Here is a 15,755-nt window from a genome sequence, read left to right on the forward strand (position 1 = left end):
TTTATACTTACTTTCAGATTATTAAATACCAATTCCACTTATTATTCCCAACTGACAACTTGGTTTGGTCGTTTTTTTAGACTTCTACTTGGCCATTTTTAATTCATTTAACATTTCCACAGATATTGTATGGGGATGTATTTAAATTTGAATACCAAGAGACACAATGTCAAACTCCTTACAAAATTCTAGAGCGTATCAAAGCTTTGCTAACATTTTATCAGCTAGGAATTGAAACCATAATAAAGAATGGAAGTCAGATGTGTTTAACAAGATTAATTTTCCATAAAACCATGTTTATTATCATGTAACAAATATGTAATTCTCCATTAACTGAATCCTATAGTTGATTTTTCCTTTATGTTCTCTGAGGGAGACTAATAAAAGCACCTGTCTTCATTTTATTTTAAAATCACACTTTTCATTTTACTAAATATACCTCCAGCTGTCTAAAACCTGCTCTTCCAAGGCGTGTTAAAAATTAGCCTCAGCAGACTAAGATCCCTGAGCACAAGTTACTCTTGATTTGAAACTGTTTAATAGTAAGCAAGGAGGATGTTACAGACCATATGTTATGACAGACTTCAAAGTAGAGAGTCATGCTCATGTGACAAGAATATATCACTTCTACAAATGCAGGACATACGTTTATTCAGTATGCTGCCTTTTCTTTTTCACTATCAACAAATTTATCATGTCCTTTCTACTGATTCCTGGTGTTTTGCTCCTAGTACACACTAAAAAAAAGTTCTATTGTCCTCAACCAGCCAGATGTGGATTTTCCCTGTCTTCACCACTTCTTATCAGTTTTTTGCAATTCACATTTTTTATTTATAGTGTTCTGCTATGCAGTAATTCTTGTTTCTATTTGTTATATATTGCTTTTATATATCTAGTTGTCTTTACTTCTTCACTAAGTGTGGGCTGTTGGCCAGAGCTTGAGACACACCTGATATATTAACAAATAAACTCTGAGAGAAAGCAGTATTGCTTATTGTCTAGGATAAAATACTGTCCTGAAGTCCACCAGAAAAACAAATGTTCATCTGGTGCTGCTGCAAAACCCATGAAACTAAAATGTTATAAAATTGTGTGGGTATATGTGTGCATGCATGTGTGTAAATTCCTCAGGGGAAAATCCATGATTTTGATTATTTCACAGTGTTTATGTACCACAGTTCACTGTGCAAGTTTACTTTTGGATTGCAACAATATAGAACAGATTTGCTTTTTATTTTTTTTAACTTGACACAAAGTCACAATTACATGTGCTTTTTTTTGGGAGGATAGTTTTCATAGCTATCAGTAGGTACAAGGTATGCACAGCAGATGACTGAATAGATGAAAAACTGAGGTAATTGTTCTACTTTTACTGCAGTGATAACGCAAATATTATTAGATTAAAAATCTCTCTTAATCAATAAATGAGGTCTTATGGGGGCATAATTCCACTACATATAACTTTTCTGACCTTGCACACCAGTAACACGGGTTATATTCAACTCTTACTCCTTATTACTGTTTCTAATTTCTATTGTTCTTGAAGACAATAAGCGGTAGAAGAGAGAAGCAATTTATTTTACATTTCAAAACAGATGAGTTTGGGAAAATCTGGGGTGAAAGAAGAAATGAACGAGGATGGTACTGATTTTCATAGTGCTAATATTTCAGAATTTTCCAGTGGAGGAGATTACCTAGGTTTCTTATTCATTTAGTAAAGCTAGTCTTTAGCATTACTCTTTAAAAGCATACATAATTTTTCTTCCTACATCCATGTTTAACCATGGCAATTCTGTTCTTTGCATACATTTTCAAGCAAGGGATAGCAACAAGACAAAGTTCTTTATAATTTCTGTATCATTTCTTTTTTATGAAGTATGCAGCTACAGAGCAATAAAAACATTTTTTAAAAAAAAAAAAATATTTCCTTGACAGCATGCCCTAGAACTCCCTTCCAACTAGGATCATAATTCTTTCTTGCCAACATAGCCAGTCTAATTTTATCTTACTGTGTTTTCAGCATTCCCAGTTGGAAAATTGTAGAGGATGCTGGCAAAAAAACAATCTATGTAAATTCTCACTGTCTGCACTTCTTGCAATTAGGTTATGAGAAAAATCTTAAGACTATACTCTTAGGATTATATTGTGTGCTATCACACATCATGGTAAAAAAACCTCCATACCTATAGGACTTATGTAATCATATCGTGATACCACTAAAACATTTTTTTTTTTTTAAATCTCTAGAAGAATTGTTCGTAATGGAAATTATCACATTTCTACTAGCTATTACATGGTGTAATTTTAATGTCAGCATCTTTTTACTTACATATAATGTCTGTAAAAGGGGTGTAAATGTATTTTACATATTAAAGGAAAACAATTTCTTACAGAAAAAAAAGATTATCCATAGATCAATTGGCTACTTACTGTTGTTTGAAAGAACAGCTTATGCTATCCACACCTCTAAATATCTGAAAGCCTGTTACATAAACGAGTCTGAACAGCTTCAACTAAGACTTGCTAAATAAATTACAAACTGTATCATCTGTTATGCATCAATCACAAAGTACATTTTAATAATGTTCTTCAAACTCAACTAGAATATCTACCTGCTTTGCTATTGCACCATTTTCTAGGTGCTAATTTCTACAACAGCTAAGGTTTCCTGCTTACGCTCCATTGCTGGAACAGGCATCTATGGAACACTGAACTGGTATCAGCACAATTAGAGTTGACGCAAGAATAACCACGGCAGAATTGGGTAAAGTTCTTTTTCCACAATTCTTGAAGTTTTATTCTTTTGTTTTGTTTTGTTTTTTTAAATAAACACATTTTAAATGCAGGCTTTATAGATACCTGGAAAGTAAAGGTCAAATAAGTACCTAAAACCAACTTTCCAGCAGATCTGCAGAGACATAGCATAAATGTGAGATTTTCCTATCTCTGACCCTTAAAACTGAAGGCCATAGCAATGGCCAGCAATTTAACTAAGTTGCAGGATTCATCTACAATAATGAACAGAAAAATCTCTACCATAAAATACTGTACCTTCTGTAGTATGATGATCTTCCTCATTTTTGGGAAAGAAGACTCTTATTACACCAGTGTTGATATAAATCAATGGCAAGTTGCGGGAAGTTAGAGCATGAGTCCTCATAGGTTGGCCTGGTGATTTTCTTTTCTCCTTTTGGCTCCTTGACAACCTGGCTTGAAAAATACTTGCAATCGCATTAAGCAAAGGAAAACAGAGGACCACATCAAAGGCTTGAGCAGAGAGAAGGATCTCATGAAGAAAGTGAGGAGAACCATCAGTGTGACCTTCTGATAGCTTATGGAATGTTCTTCGCTCATTTCTTGATATCAGTTTATGCCGGACGTTTTTTGTCACAGCTTTGGTGTAAGTGAGAGAAAGAAATCCATGTTGTTGGTGTGAGCCATCTAAAAGTTTTGCAGTTGTCTGTTTCAAAGGGGAAAAAAAAGAAGAAATAAACTGCTGTAAAAATGTATGCATATAACATCCATCAGCTACCATATTTTCTGTTAGTTAGGATGTTTATAGTTCTGTATTGTCTAATAGCCTTCCACTGCCTCTGAACAACAGAAAAAAATTCTTTCGTTTTCTTGAATGGACAATTTGCCCATAGTATGTCCATACTTCCCTGTATTGTGTCAGTTAAAACCATGAATTGCTGAACATTTTCTCTTTTCTGACTACTTATATTGTATGAAACTAAAATCCAATCAGCCAAAAAACCCCCGATGTATTCAAGAGTCTAAATTTACCAAAATTTTCCAATGACATTTCACATAGTTATATATTTTGATTTCTTCTTCACTTTATAGACATTTTCAAAGTAGACTTAACTCCCTTGCATTGTTCCCTCTGTATGTGCAGACATCATAGGTGCTAAAATAATGCCTGGGTGCTAAGATAGCTTCACTCCATCTAAACATGGGTGTATAAACCACCCATAGTCAGCTAAATAAGAATTGGGCTGGTTTTGCCCTATCACCTCTGAGTATTTAAAGAGAATAGCTGTACCACGTGCTAAAGCATGTCAGATAAATAAAGATACATTGCACTGTACTTTAGAAATAGCAGATTCTTCCACTTTGGACAGATTTCCTAGCTAAAGATAATCACATGCTTCACTCCCAGAAGATGTATAGTACAGTTCTCATGTTATCTTTGAAAGTCTTTCAGTCATACATTTTTAGTGAGTGAAAAATGTAAAAACAGTAACCAGGAGAACCATTATTTTAACAGTGTAATAAACACGTTGACAGAATTCTGTAAGATTGTTTAAATATTAGCTTTAATCATACAAGCACAAATAAAAGCAACTACATTTTGCAAGTAGTTGCTTCTTTCAGCATCTTAAAATTGATTAAAAACAATTTAATGTAATTAAAACCTTACTAACAGAAGAACAACTCTTTCTAAATAAACAGGATATATGGCCTAAATGCTGAAAAACTGGAAGCTGTTATGACTAAGTGAATTAAAACATATTAATAAGTTAACTTCCTATAGGAACTGAAACAAACAGAATAAGAGAAAGTATTATCAATCAATATTCATGATTAAAGTAAATCAGAACACACAGAACTTCCACTAATATAAAACGATTCTATAATGCCATACATTTGTGAAAATAAAGAGCCCAATATCATAACATATAAAGTCTTCCAAGGATAAACAAGCAAGAAAAGAAGGGGTTAAATATCTCACACTGAGATATTCTGAATCAGCAAGCTATGTTCCAAGCATTCAAAAGAAAAAACTTAAATATGAAATTAAGTGCTGCATTATCATAATTATAGAAATAATTTTAAAAGACTGCATAAAGTTATATTGCACTAATAGAAAGTATTTAAACCCCTAAGGTATCAGAATTATAAGAGCAAAATGCAGCGTTCAGTAGTAGCTTTTACATATTTGGTCTCCAAACACTACTCTCTGTGCTCTCTTTTAATATAAAAGAACCCCACCAACTTCAGTGGACTGCTGTTATGTACCACGTTGTGAATCATCAACCCTCACTCCCATATCTACTAAAAAAGGACTAACAACTATTACTAAAGGGTAAGAGGGAAATAACACAACTAACATAATATAAGCAATAAATATATTCAGTAAAAAAAAATAATTAGATTACAAGGAACTACAGCCATTTGAGTTTGTTGTGTTTTTTTACTCCAAGTGGCATTTATTAGTGGAAGTTCTGTAGTACAAATTTGTTACAAAAAGATTCTTACAGAGGGGAAGAAGCCAGAGAAATTACTGAAAGGGTCCTGCTTGCTGATGGGTCGAACCAACAAGGTACGTCTGTTCAGCTTGTCAGTACAGGAAAGGAACACACCTCCATATTGCCCCAGAGACCAAGAATCTTCCCCAAAGCTTGAGGTAATAAATGAAACATGGAAGACGAAAACACAAAAAGCAATAAAATACCCAAGACAAACCACAACTGCTATAATAAAAAAAAAAATTAACATTAAACTTGCAAGTCTTATGTAACTGCAAGATAAAGCCTATGTCATCTTTTCCTGAAAAGCTGAAATTCAATCAGATAAGCAAAAAACTGGTAAAAAAAGAAAGAAACATCATCAAATCCTATGTGAAAGGACAACCTATAGCCAGAGGTCTAGAGACATGAGAATAAAAGTATACTTAAATTCTGCATACAGGAAAGGGACTTACCCCTGGATTTTCAGCCAATAGCTTTATTAGAATGAGGAGGAGAATAATTACAAGAACCAAGAAACTGTGAAGGAAAAGCCGTACTCGTGTATATTACAAAATCACAGTATTACTTAGAAAAAATAAGCTATTAAGTAGTAAAATGTGCTTTGTACTATAGTTCTTGTAATAATTCTTTTTAGCATATGTAAGAATAAAGAAAAATACATTGCTTAAGAAGAGTTATTCAGGTAAGCACTTTATTTTACTAAAAAAATCTCACCAAAAGCTTTTCTCTGCATTGTAGAAATATTCCTTCAAAATGTCCTGACTGCCAGTCTCCCCCTGGCCTGGAAGACAGAATGTTTACCTTATCTGTTCTCTGCTTTTTGTTTTAGTCCACAGAGATTTAAGAATATAAAAAGGTTCTCCAAAGGCATTATGAAATATAAGTCAGAACAGTAACAATTTTGTTAAGTGGCATAAGTTGTGTTTTGTTTTTCTTTTTCAAGCCTCAATATAAATTTAGCAAACAAGAACACCCTGAAGTAAAAAATGTTTCTAATGGAGCATTAGGCTTTTAGGACTGAAGTACCTTCTCTCAAGTTTTCCATAGAATCTGTGGACAAAGAAGCTTGTTAAGAGCACCTAGCTGGGATTCCAAAGCATTTTAAAGCATCATGACTTGACGTTAACAGAGTTTTAAAAATCAATTATTTTTAAATGATTATCAAATCTGTACAGACAATAACTACATTTGTAACTTGGGCAAAAGAACAGGAATTTAATTTTTTTTTAAGACAACTGATCAGTAAAAGAAGTCTCAGAAATGGTGATAACTTCGCTAAGTTGATACTAAATCTCCTTCCTATTGTACATAGGGAACAATAAGTGTCCAATAAGACCCTGCAGACATTGGCTCCTAAGTTAAAATGATTTGTGATCCCAAATATTTTAGTCATTTTCAATGCCAAAAAATGTTCTGGAGCTTTTAACTGTGGGGTTTTTTTTCCTCCTCCTCTCAGGGAGTAACATAACTATGACTCTATTTTCTCTTACTTTCTCTCCCACAATGGAATCTGTTGATCTGTAATGGTAAACTAACCCAACTGATCAAAGACTATATAGGCTCTCTCTTATTTTGTCAAGACTAACATGCTAATGGCCAATATGAGCTAGAAGGTAACACGTGCAACCTGCATACAGAACCATGCGGCTGGGTGCCAAATGAACATAGTCACATTAGCGCAGCAAACTATTCAACTAACAAGACCGGCTGAAGTTGCAAGACATACAGTAGACCTGCCTACCTACCTACCCTAAATGTACTTAATATTGATGATATACTAGTTAAAATTAATTAGTGAAATTTTTCTCAGGTGTGTCTGCATAATGCTATGCCACATCACGTAGACACAGGTATCAGCTCAGTTCCCTGCATTATGGCGTTACTAAACCACAGCAATATAAACAGCTCCATTTTTTAGAAACGTCTTTGTAATGTCTAAGAGCATGGTACCATAAATGATTAAATAGTGGCACTTGTTAATACATTATCAAGCAATATTTAAGGAATTTCCCATTCAAAAATTCAATAAAATAGATGAATTTCATTTAACAGACCAACAGAGCAGTAAGTGTGAAAAAATACTCTCCTGACTTTTAATGATTTCTATGTATTTCTTTGGAATCAGATATAATTCTGAGAAAATATAATTCTGATATTTATTACTTAACAAGTTAATATCATTACATGAACATTGAACAATTACTTTGAATTTGATTTAAGAATTGGGAAAAAAACCCAACAACCCGCCACCTTCTTTCAGCCTGCAATTAAAGCAAATAACTCTCAGGAATTACCTGTTTCTGTAATGGTCAATATTAAAGCTTTCTATTTTACATTTGATTTTGGTATAAACATCCTGCATATCCACTGAGGCACTGAGATCTTCTAATTCACTGACAACACAAACCTCTGCAATAGTCAAAGAAAATAAAAATTATTAGTTTTTAATCTGAAACTTGCAAGTTCTTAATCAGGAAATATATCTAAGACTACATTTTGTAAATAGGATGATGCTACTTCTACTCAAAGGTTTTTCATAAATCACTTTTTGATTCAACTGTCACACAGACAGGAACCAAAAAAAAAAAAAAATCCTAGTATCCAAACCATCTTATACAAATGTGTAGAGAGATTTATATACGGGGGTTTAAGTTCAGGTGTTCATAGTATAATTCCTGAACAAAATGTAAAACAACATTTGCCAAGGTATTTCCTCTAACAATACTTGAGATTTTTTTTGCTCATGTAGTTCTTTAAAGTCAAAAGTTCAAGTACAACTCTTTGAAAATCAGCGTTAATCATTAGTCTACATATTTTTTCACATTTCTATCAGTAACAATATTAATTGCTAAGCAGCAGTGTTTCCTAACAAAAAAAAAAGAAATATTTCTAGTCCCACAGTACACTTATAGAATCCAAATACCTTTCAATTATGGTCCAAATTATAATCCAAATTTAATCTCAAAAATAAAAAGGCAAACTGTGTTCAACAAAAGTTGAAAATTCTATGTCAAACTCTATTAAATCTCCCATGACTGTAACTATGAGATTATGTTAAATTTAAATTTCAAATTATCAATACAGAGCTATATGTCTATATGTGGACATACACAAAACACACTACTAAATCATATCAAATTGAAACATGGTTACTTGTAAGGCAACTTATTTCAAATTTGATATAATGATCCTTCCACGTGGAGGGGAAAGTTTATGCCAAAGTACAACACTGAATTCTAATTACATGCACTAACATAAACTACTGCTTGTCACTCTAGTTTAAAATATAGATCCAATCCGTTTTTTCATTACAGTGTTTAATATTGCCAATACATGCTCTGAATAGCTAATACTGTGCTGTAAAATACTGTATGGAATTTAAAACAGTACATTAAGAGAAAAAATGATGAATACCTGTGCCATTATTTCTAGGATCAGGAGCAAACAATTTTATAGTAATTTTTGGCAACATCCACTGCATCCATAGGCTGACACGTCCACTTGAGACTCCAATATTACTTGTTGTTTGTTCCAAGGTAATGGAGTCTGAGAACGGAGAATCATCTCCACCCTGAAGAGAATCACCCTATGAAACAGATGTAATAGCTGAGGGAAAAACAGGTATTGCTTTTCACTGCCCCTCTTATTTCTTCTGTCTAGACTGGTGTAGAATCCCAAACTATATACAGACTCACCAACAGTATATTGGAATTAAGCCATTTTTCAACATCACGGGGAAAAAAATACACAAAATACATGCCCCTTTTCTTAGGTACAGATAATAGATTCTGGCAAAGATTACATGGTAAAAGTGTAACACTCCATGACTTGGTTCCACTTGGCATAGTAAGCTTTCCTCATTAACTCTACACTAATGAAATACTATAATCAATGAAAAAACACAGGCTGATAGGAATGTTCTGAGATGTAATGGGAACGGGGATAAACAGGCTTGTGCATATCTGAAAGGCAAAGGAAGAAAAGAGTTGTTGGAGCTGCTAAATGAAGAGCCACCTAGTATGGCCATAACACTTGTATAGAAATGTTGTGGTTTAACCCTGGCCTGCAGCCCAGAGGGACACGGAGGAGAATCGGAAAGGAATGTAAAACTTGAGGGTTGAGAGAAGAACAATTTAATAGGTAAAGCAAAAGCTGCACACACAAGCAAAGCGAAGCGAGGAATTCATTCACTGCTTCCCACGGGCAGGCAGGTGTTCGGCCATCCCCAGGAGAGCAGGGCTCAGTCACGTGTAACAGTTACTCGAGAAGACAAATGCCATAATGCCAAATGTCCCCCCCTTCCTTCTTCTTCCCCCAGTTTATATACTCAGCATGACGTCATATGGTATGGAATATCCCTCTGGCTAGTTCAGGTCACCTGTCCTGGCCGTGTCCCCTCCCAATGTCCCGTGCCCCTCCGGCCCTCTCGCTGGCAGGGCCCAAGGAACCGAAAAGTCCTTGACTTAGTGTAAACATCACCCAGCAACAACCAAATCCATCCGTGTGCTATCAGCATTGTTCTCACACCAAGTCCCAAACACAGCACTGCACCAGCTACTGAGAAGAAAATCAACTCTATCCCAGATGAAACCAGGACAAGTACATACATACTGGTTTTGGGTTGGTTTTTATCCCCCTTTTTCTAGCTGCTTCCCTGTAACTGCTTGGGAAAATGATTTCACAAAAAATAGGGTTTTGTAAGAATTGGAAACATTTCAGTTGCCACTTATAAAATATTTTTGTTGTTGAAAAAAGGAGATTGCCACTTGCATTATTCTTAAATACATGATATGTTGACAAATGAAGCTTCTGTGCCATCAATTATCTCCGATTATTCTGTAAAACAATAAGGGCTCTACAAAGACAACACAAAGGTTAATATTTTTTAGGAAAAGAATGTGACATATAGAAGCTATACTAAAAATCTTGTTACAAGCCTGTTATCAATCCTGACAAGTGCTGCAGGCACATTCTCGTAACTCCTGATGGCACAACTGAAATATTTACTAGCCACATGACTTCATCCTGCACCTTTGCTGGAATTTACTACCTCCAAATAGGAAAGTTACAAACATATAATTGCTCATCAGCTCCTAGTGTTTACAGCCTGTTAAACTGAATGCAATGGACACATAAGTCACTAATGTCAACCAGAAGCCACTAAAAAGCCACCAGCATCTTCACTTACAACTCCACCAAGTGTTGCAAGTTTTCTTCATTATTCAAGCACAAAAGGAAAGGAACAGTCACTTTGTCATTGTCACTTTGATCCATTAAGACCAAGTTGTTTCTAAGATTTACAGACCAATAAATGCCCAAAGTCTTAACTTTCACTGGAGGTTTGGGGGATTAGGAATTGTAAATTATGAACAACTTGTTTGGGAATTTTGAAGATTTATCTAATGACAAACCAAGATGATTTCTATGGAAGACACACTGGAATCAGATCTACACAGAAAGCACTGCAGTTTGACTGAATCCATTTTAACTGTCAGGCAAGAAATCTGACAGTAATAGGCTCATTCTGCAGTCCAAGACTGGAGACTATTGAGTATGTAAATTCTGTTAGCAATCTATTTTCTGGACAGGTAGAACTTAGCCCAAACCAAATGAAAAGCTCATATAGAAGCATTTATGCTGATAAATCAAATTTTCAATCAACTCAGGCCTACAGTTTAATTACAGGATTTCTATCACGGATACTTGTTCTCTTATCACCAACCTAACCATAAGAGAAGACAAGAAGGAAGGTCAAAAAACCTTACAAAAGTTTTGTATGCTATTCATTATGACTGTGGACTATCTGACATACACCAAATGGAGCAGCTGACATTGTGCTTTTAGAATTCATTGCATAATGAAAGATATGATTACCTTTACCACTTTTGTAGAGGAACGCTGAAACACAGCTTCTGCTTCATACTTTCAGGTCTATGTCATTCAAATTAACATTTACTGATTTTTGTTGTTGTCTCAGCAAAACTCTTAGAGGACACAGAGAACTTTATCTATGTGCAGTAATTTTACCCTTGAAAAATTCAGTGATATCTACTACAACTGGTAAGAAACCATCTACGTTTCTCTAGCTGACACAGAGAACTTACCACTCCAGATATTCATTCATATGAGGAAGGGAGAACTGGTGCAACTAACTAATATATGCTACTGGAAAATAATACCTAAACACGAGACTATAATATCTAGAGCAGTACAACAGATGTAATATGAAGTGTTGAAATGAAAATTAAGATTCAATTCACCTTTAATTACATATTGTGATGGTGTCTTCACATTAATCAAAACGGATGAAAGGAAACCGGTATATTTCTATTTGGTTTTTCTATTTATTATATAAGGCATTACTGCTTAAAGCTTTGAACAGACTACATATAGAGCCAAAGGTGACCATCTTTTGAAAAAACGTTAGACTCCAGAGGTGCAAAAAGTTACCTACTACTACTAGAAGGTTTCTTAGTGGAGTATATACACATTTCAATCACCTTATCTCACTTTTGTTAACAAATAAAAGGAAAAAAAATTCAGGCCACAGTTCAAGTAAGGCAAACCAGGCTAAGTACGGATGGAGGGAGATGGTATACAGCACTGTTATGTTAATTCCATGGTGAAATTACATAATCCAGAAAGAAAAGAAAAGAAATATTCTACTTTCATCAACTGAGTTTTAAGAAAAATCAGTGGAATTTCCACAGCTTTAACTATAGATTACAGTTAATTTTTAAAAGTTTTGTTCATTTGAATATTATTGTTCATTTTTTAAAATATCACCATTGTTAGATCTAGAAACAAACAGCAACATGTGTTTTATGGACTAAGGAACTAGATTTTGCTTTATTAAATGTCATTCAAATCATGGTGGGCTTTTGATCTTCAGATATCATTTTGAAGAGGAAAACAAAGAAATACGAGTCCAGTTCTAACTGTACCACGGTTCAACACCAGCAATCCATCTAATCGTGTCTTTTAATTATGAATCTAACTAGCTAGTATGTAATTCAGGCACGAGCAAAACTGTCTATGTACAAATCTGTGTTGACTGTATTAAAGAAATCTGTTTTAAAAGAAGTCATCATAGGAAAAAAGATACCTTGGCAGTTACTTGAATTAGAGCTGCTGTTTCTAAAAATTAAGTAGTTCAAACTTGTAAATCTGCGGAATTAAAGACTAGTGCTATTATTACTAATCAGCAGTGACTGGTGAATCAGCAAAGAAAAAAAATGCCTGTTTTTTGCAGAAGAGCTCATGACAATGAAAACATTCTCCATGGGAAGTGTTTCCTTAGTGTACAGAAAGCAAGTGCTGTTCTATTTGGGAAGATTTCCTTAAATATTAGTCACACTGTTTCAACGAACCATGGATACGGCATTAGGTGACAATGTACAAGTCAGACTGAAAAAAAGATATTACTGATTGGATTTGTGAATGCCGTGTAGGAATGAGATTGCAAAGCATGAAAGAAAAGCAACAGAGACTTTCAACCCACAGGAAAAAATAAGTAGCTCATCTTCAGGAGAACTAATAAAAGGGTAAGAAAATCACGTAGTATTGACAGTAGTAACCTCTGGAAAGGTGCAATCTATGCTAGCTTCTTAAATATGAAAAGGCAAACAGGGTAATAAACCAGAATGCGTATTATGTATTTATTGTCCTTAGATGGGTCCTGTCTGTGATGTCTTTATTCTACATAAATCTAGATGTCTGCTATAAAATGCCTGATCACTTATTAAGGGGCAGATCGAGAGAGATAATATAAATGATTGAATGAAGAAAGGCACACAGAGCTGGAGATACCCAAGACCTGCAGAAACAAATTGAAGAAAACAAACACCTATGCCTTGGTCTGAATAAAGTTCTTGTTCTGTAAAAGAATTAGTACTTAGAGGCCTATCAATTAAACGTGTGATCCTCATGGAGTCCATAAAGGCAGAAGTGCAATTAGCCCAGAAACTAAGATGAGAAACACCGTGCTTTCTAGATGAGACAGTCAGGTACAGACTGGTTTGAAGTAGCTGGACAAGGACCAGAAGACTATCAGTAAGATTAGTCAGAAAAAGAAAGAACACTTGTCTGTGTATGTATATATTTATTTGCATGTGTGATGGAAGGAGCAGGAAGCTGTAATAATGGGACTTAAGGAAATACATTTGGGAAGTGAGATTCTGAATGCACTTACAGAAGACAAGTGACAGAAACAAGGGATGAATGGATGAGTCTGTGGTGAGAGAGATGGTAACAGAGCATAGAAGAGAACAGACAACCAGAGTTGAAGGAGGAGATTCATCCAGTTCCCTTCAAACAGACTTCCCAGAAGGAAACTTTCCTATACCGTTTTATCCACCCATCTCTCTAACATCTCTCTTTTAGAGTCCTTTCTTCCATGAAAGGTTCTTAACTGTCACCGAGTTGTCAGTGTGTTTAAGTCAGTAACAGCTGGCATATAAACAAAATGGGAGAAAGAACCTTCTTAGGTTAACCTTCAACGTTAACTTGTTCTTTTTTTAATTCAGCTACACACTATGCCTTTCCTTCCTTCCTGCTTCCCTCCTTGTCCTTCCCGTTTTGAGCATTTCTTCTCCTTTGTGTTCTCATTGAGCAAACTTCCTTATACAAACACACCTGAAATCCCTCTCCAAGCCATAGACTTAATATGACCCTCTTTATTTGTTTACTCTTCCTTCCATTTTTCTCTTACATTGTCTGCAAATTTATATTTGTAAATGTACTACAGCCTGTTTCCTGCTGTGTATCTAATAATATTTAATGCCTGCCACAGTAGGTTATCAATTCGGAGAAACCTCAGATAGCTTATTTCACTAAGATCCACCCAACTCCAAAGTAAGTGTAGCACAGCGGACATACGGCAACCAACAAAGTGAAAAAACAAAGGGGTGGTAGAACCTGCTAAATAACATGTTCAGGGCAGAGGTTAACTCCTTTCTGCAAAACTGTAACTCTTATTTTGTATTTGCATCCCCAGAAAAATCCTTCCTGCCTCTTATGAGACCTTTTTGTCCAAAGACTCCTGTCTCCAAGTACTGTTTACTAACCTTGTCTTTGCAAGACGTTTCCTACTGTCTTCACAAACAACTCTACTCTCTCCAGTGCCACTTAATTGTCCTACAAGGCAGCACTGACAGACACATGGTAGTAGATAACTTTTCAGCACTGTAAGCAAAACTCAGTTTTGTTTCTTCAAGGATGCCAGCACTTGTCCTTGGAACAGAAAAGTATGGGGAAGGAATGAAAACTGGGAAATAGCCTTGGAAGTCCTGGAATCAGGCCTGGAACTCCCCCAGCATCTGAAAGGATGCAGGTAGAGCAGCCACTTCTCCACTTCTAACCAATGTTACTTCTTATTCCTTCTCCTGAAAGAGCAGACTCCATTGATAGCGGCATAAGCCAGGAGGCAACAACTACCCCAACAATTTTGACATCCTCTAACAATACCTGTCCACCTTCTTCAAACACTAGCCTGCCTCCCCTCCAACTATCTACTCTGCCTGCTTGTGAAGTTATAAAAAGCAAGAGCAAAAATGTATCCTTCCACAGCTGGAAACACAGTACTTTGAGAATCCTGTCTCCCCTTTTAATGAGTCTTTACTGCAAAGTCCTCATTCTGACATCAGAGAAGCCTCATCCTATTTCATGAATTGCAATTTTGTGCAATCACCACAGTATCAGTTCTGAACCTTTAAATTCCTGTGAATAAATTCCCTTCTTGTTTCTTTCTTATAACTCATCCAAATGGTTCTTTGACGTTCTACTTTCCACACCTCCATAATTTGTTTCTGAATGATACTCCTATAAAGATGATGCTTCTGAGTTGGACTTTCATTGTGTCTGGGATGACTGTTCTCATCAAACCCCACGTGTTCTACAGACATTGGAGTCAATGGTATTTTGAAACAGGGGGATCCCTTCAGCGGGGAAGCTCTGAAGGAAGGAGCGAGCCAAGGCCAATTTCCTTTACCTGAGATCCTCAGATGGATTTCACAAGGTATCAAATGGAAGCCAATTAAGGGTGATGATGAGAAACAACAATTATTTAAACCTGAGAATATGTTCATTTACAGTTCAAGTCAAATTTCAAGCCAATGTTGATGTTCTGTGGACTGATTTGCTGCTCTCTACTCTTTTTCCTTGATGAAAAGCATTTTTTAATTCTTTTTTTTTTTTTTTCTTCTTTTTACACAGCTGGACCATTTTCCAAGTTCTTTTTGTAGTGCAGGCACACTTGATTTGCCAAACTGTAACTTAAAAACTGTGATGGAGGGGGTGGTGGGGTGGGAATGAGAGACTGTCTCCTCCTTGCCCTCCATACACACCCTCACTCTCCCACTGGATGTTACAAAACTTTTTTTGCATGAAAATCAACTTTGTTATAACATTTTGGCAGATGTTTAAATTTCTGACAGTTTAAAAAGAAGAAAGCAATAGTAAATTAACCTTAAAGGGGTATAGTCAACAGCAAATATGTACTGC

At 35.4% G+C, this 15,755-nt stretch overlaps 1 protein-coding gene across 10 annotated transcripts in view; it reads right to left on the minus strand.

Moving 5' to 3' along the window:
• The window catches only part of VPS13B (vacuolar protein sorting 13 homolog B), a 477,951-nt gene that overhangs the window by 193,674 nt on the left and 268,522 nt on the right, over positions 1-15,755 (minus strand). For 7 of the 10 annotated variants that reach the window (XM_080380100.1, XM_080380096.1, XM_080380099.1 and 4 more), the window contains 4 exons: positions 8,670-8,841; positions 7,550-7,664; positions 5,263-5,404; positions 3,052-3,460 (listed from right to left, as the gene is read on the minus strand). In XM_080380100.1, the coding sequence (XP_080236226.1) occupies positions 3,052-3,460; positions 5,263-5,404; positions 7,550-7,664; positions 8,670-8,841 (838 nt within the window). Of the gene's footprint in view, positions 1-3,051; positions 3,461-5,262; positions 5,405-5,969; positions 6,037-7,549; positions 7,665-8,669; positions 8,842-15,755 lie in introns of those variants that run through there. The other 3 variants (XR_013926946.1, XR_013926947.1, XM_080380101.1) reach the window with 2 other exon arrangements.

The sequence above is a fragment of the Falco punctatus genome (assembly GCF_963210335.1).
Source record: "Falco punctatus genome assembly, chromosome: 3".
In the NCBI taxonomy this organism is placed as follows: Eukaryota; Metazoa; Chordata; class Aves; order Falconiformes; family Falconidae; genus Falco; species Falco punctatus.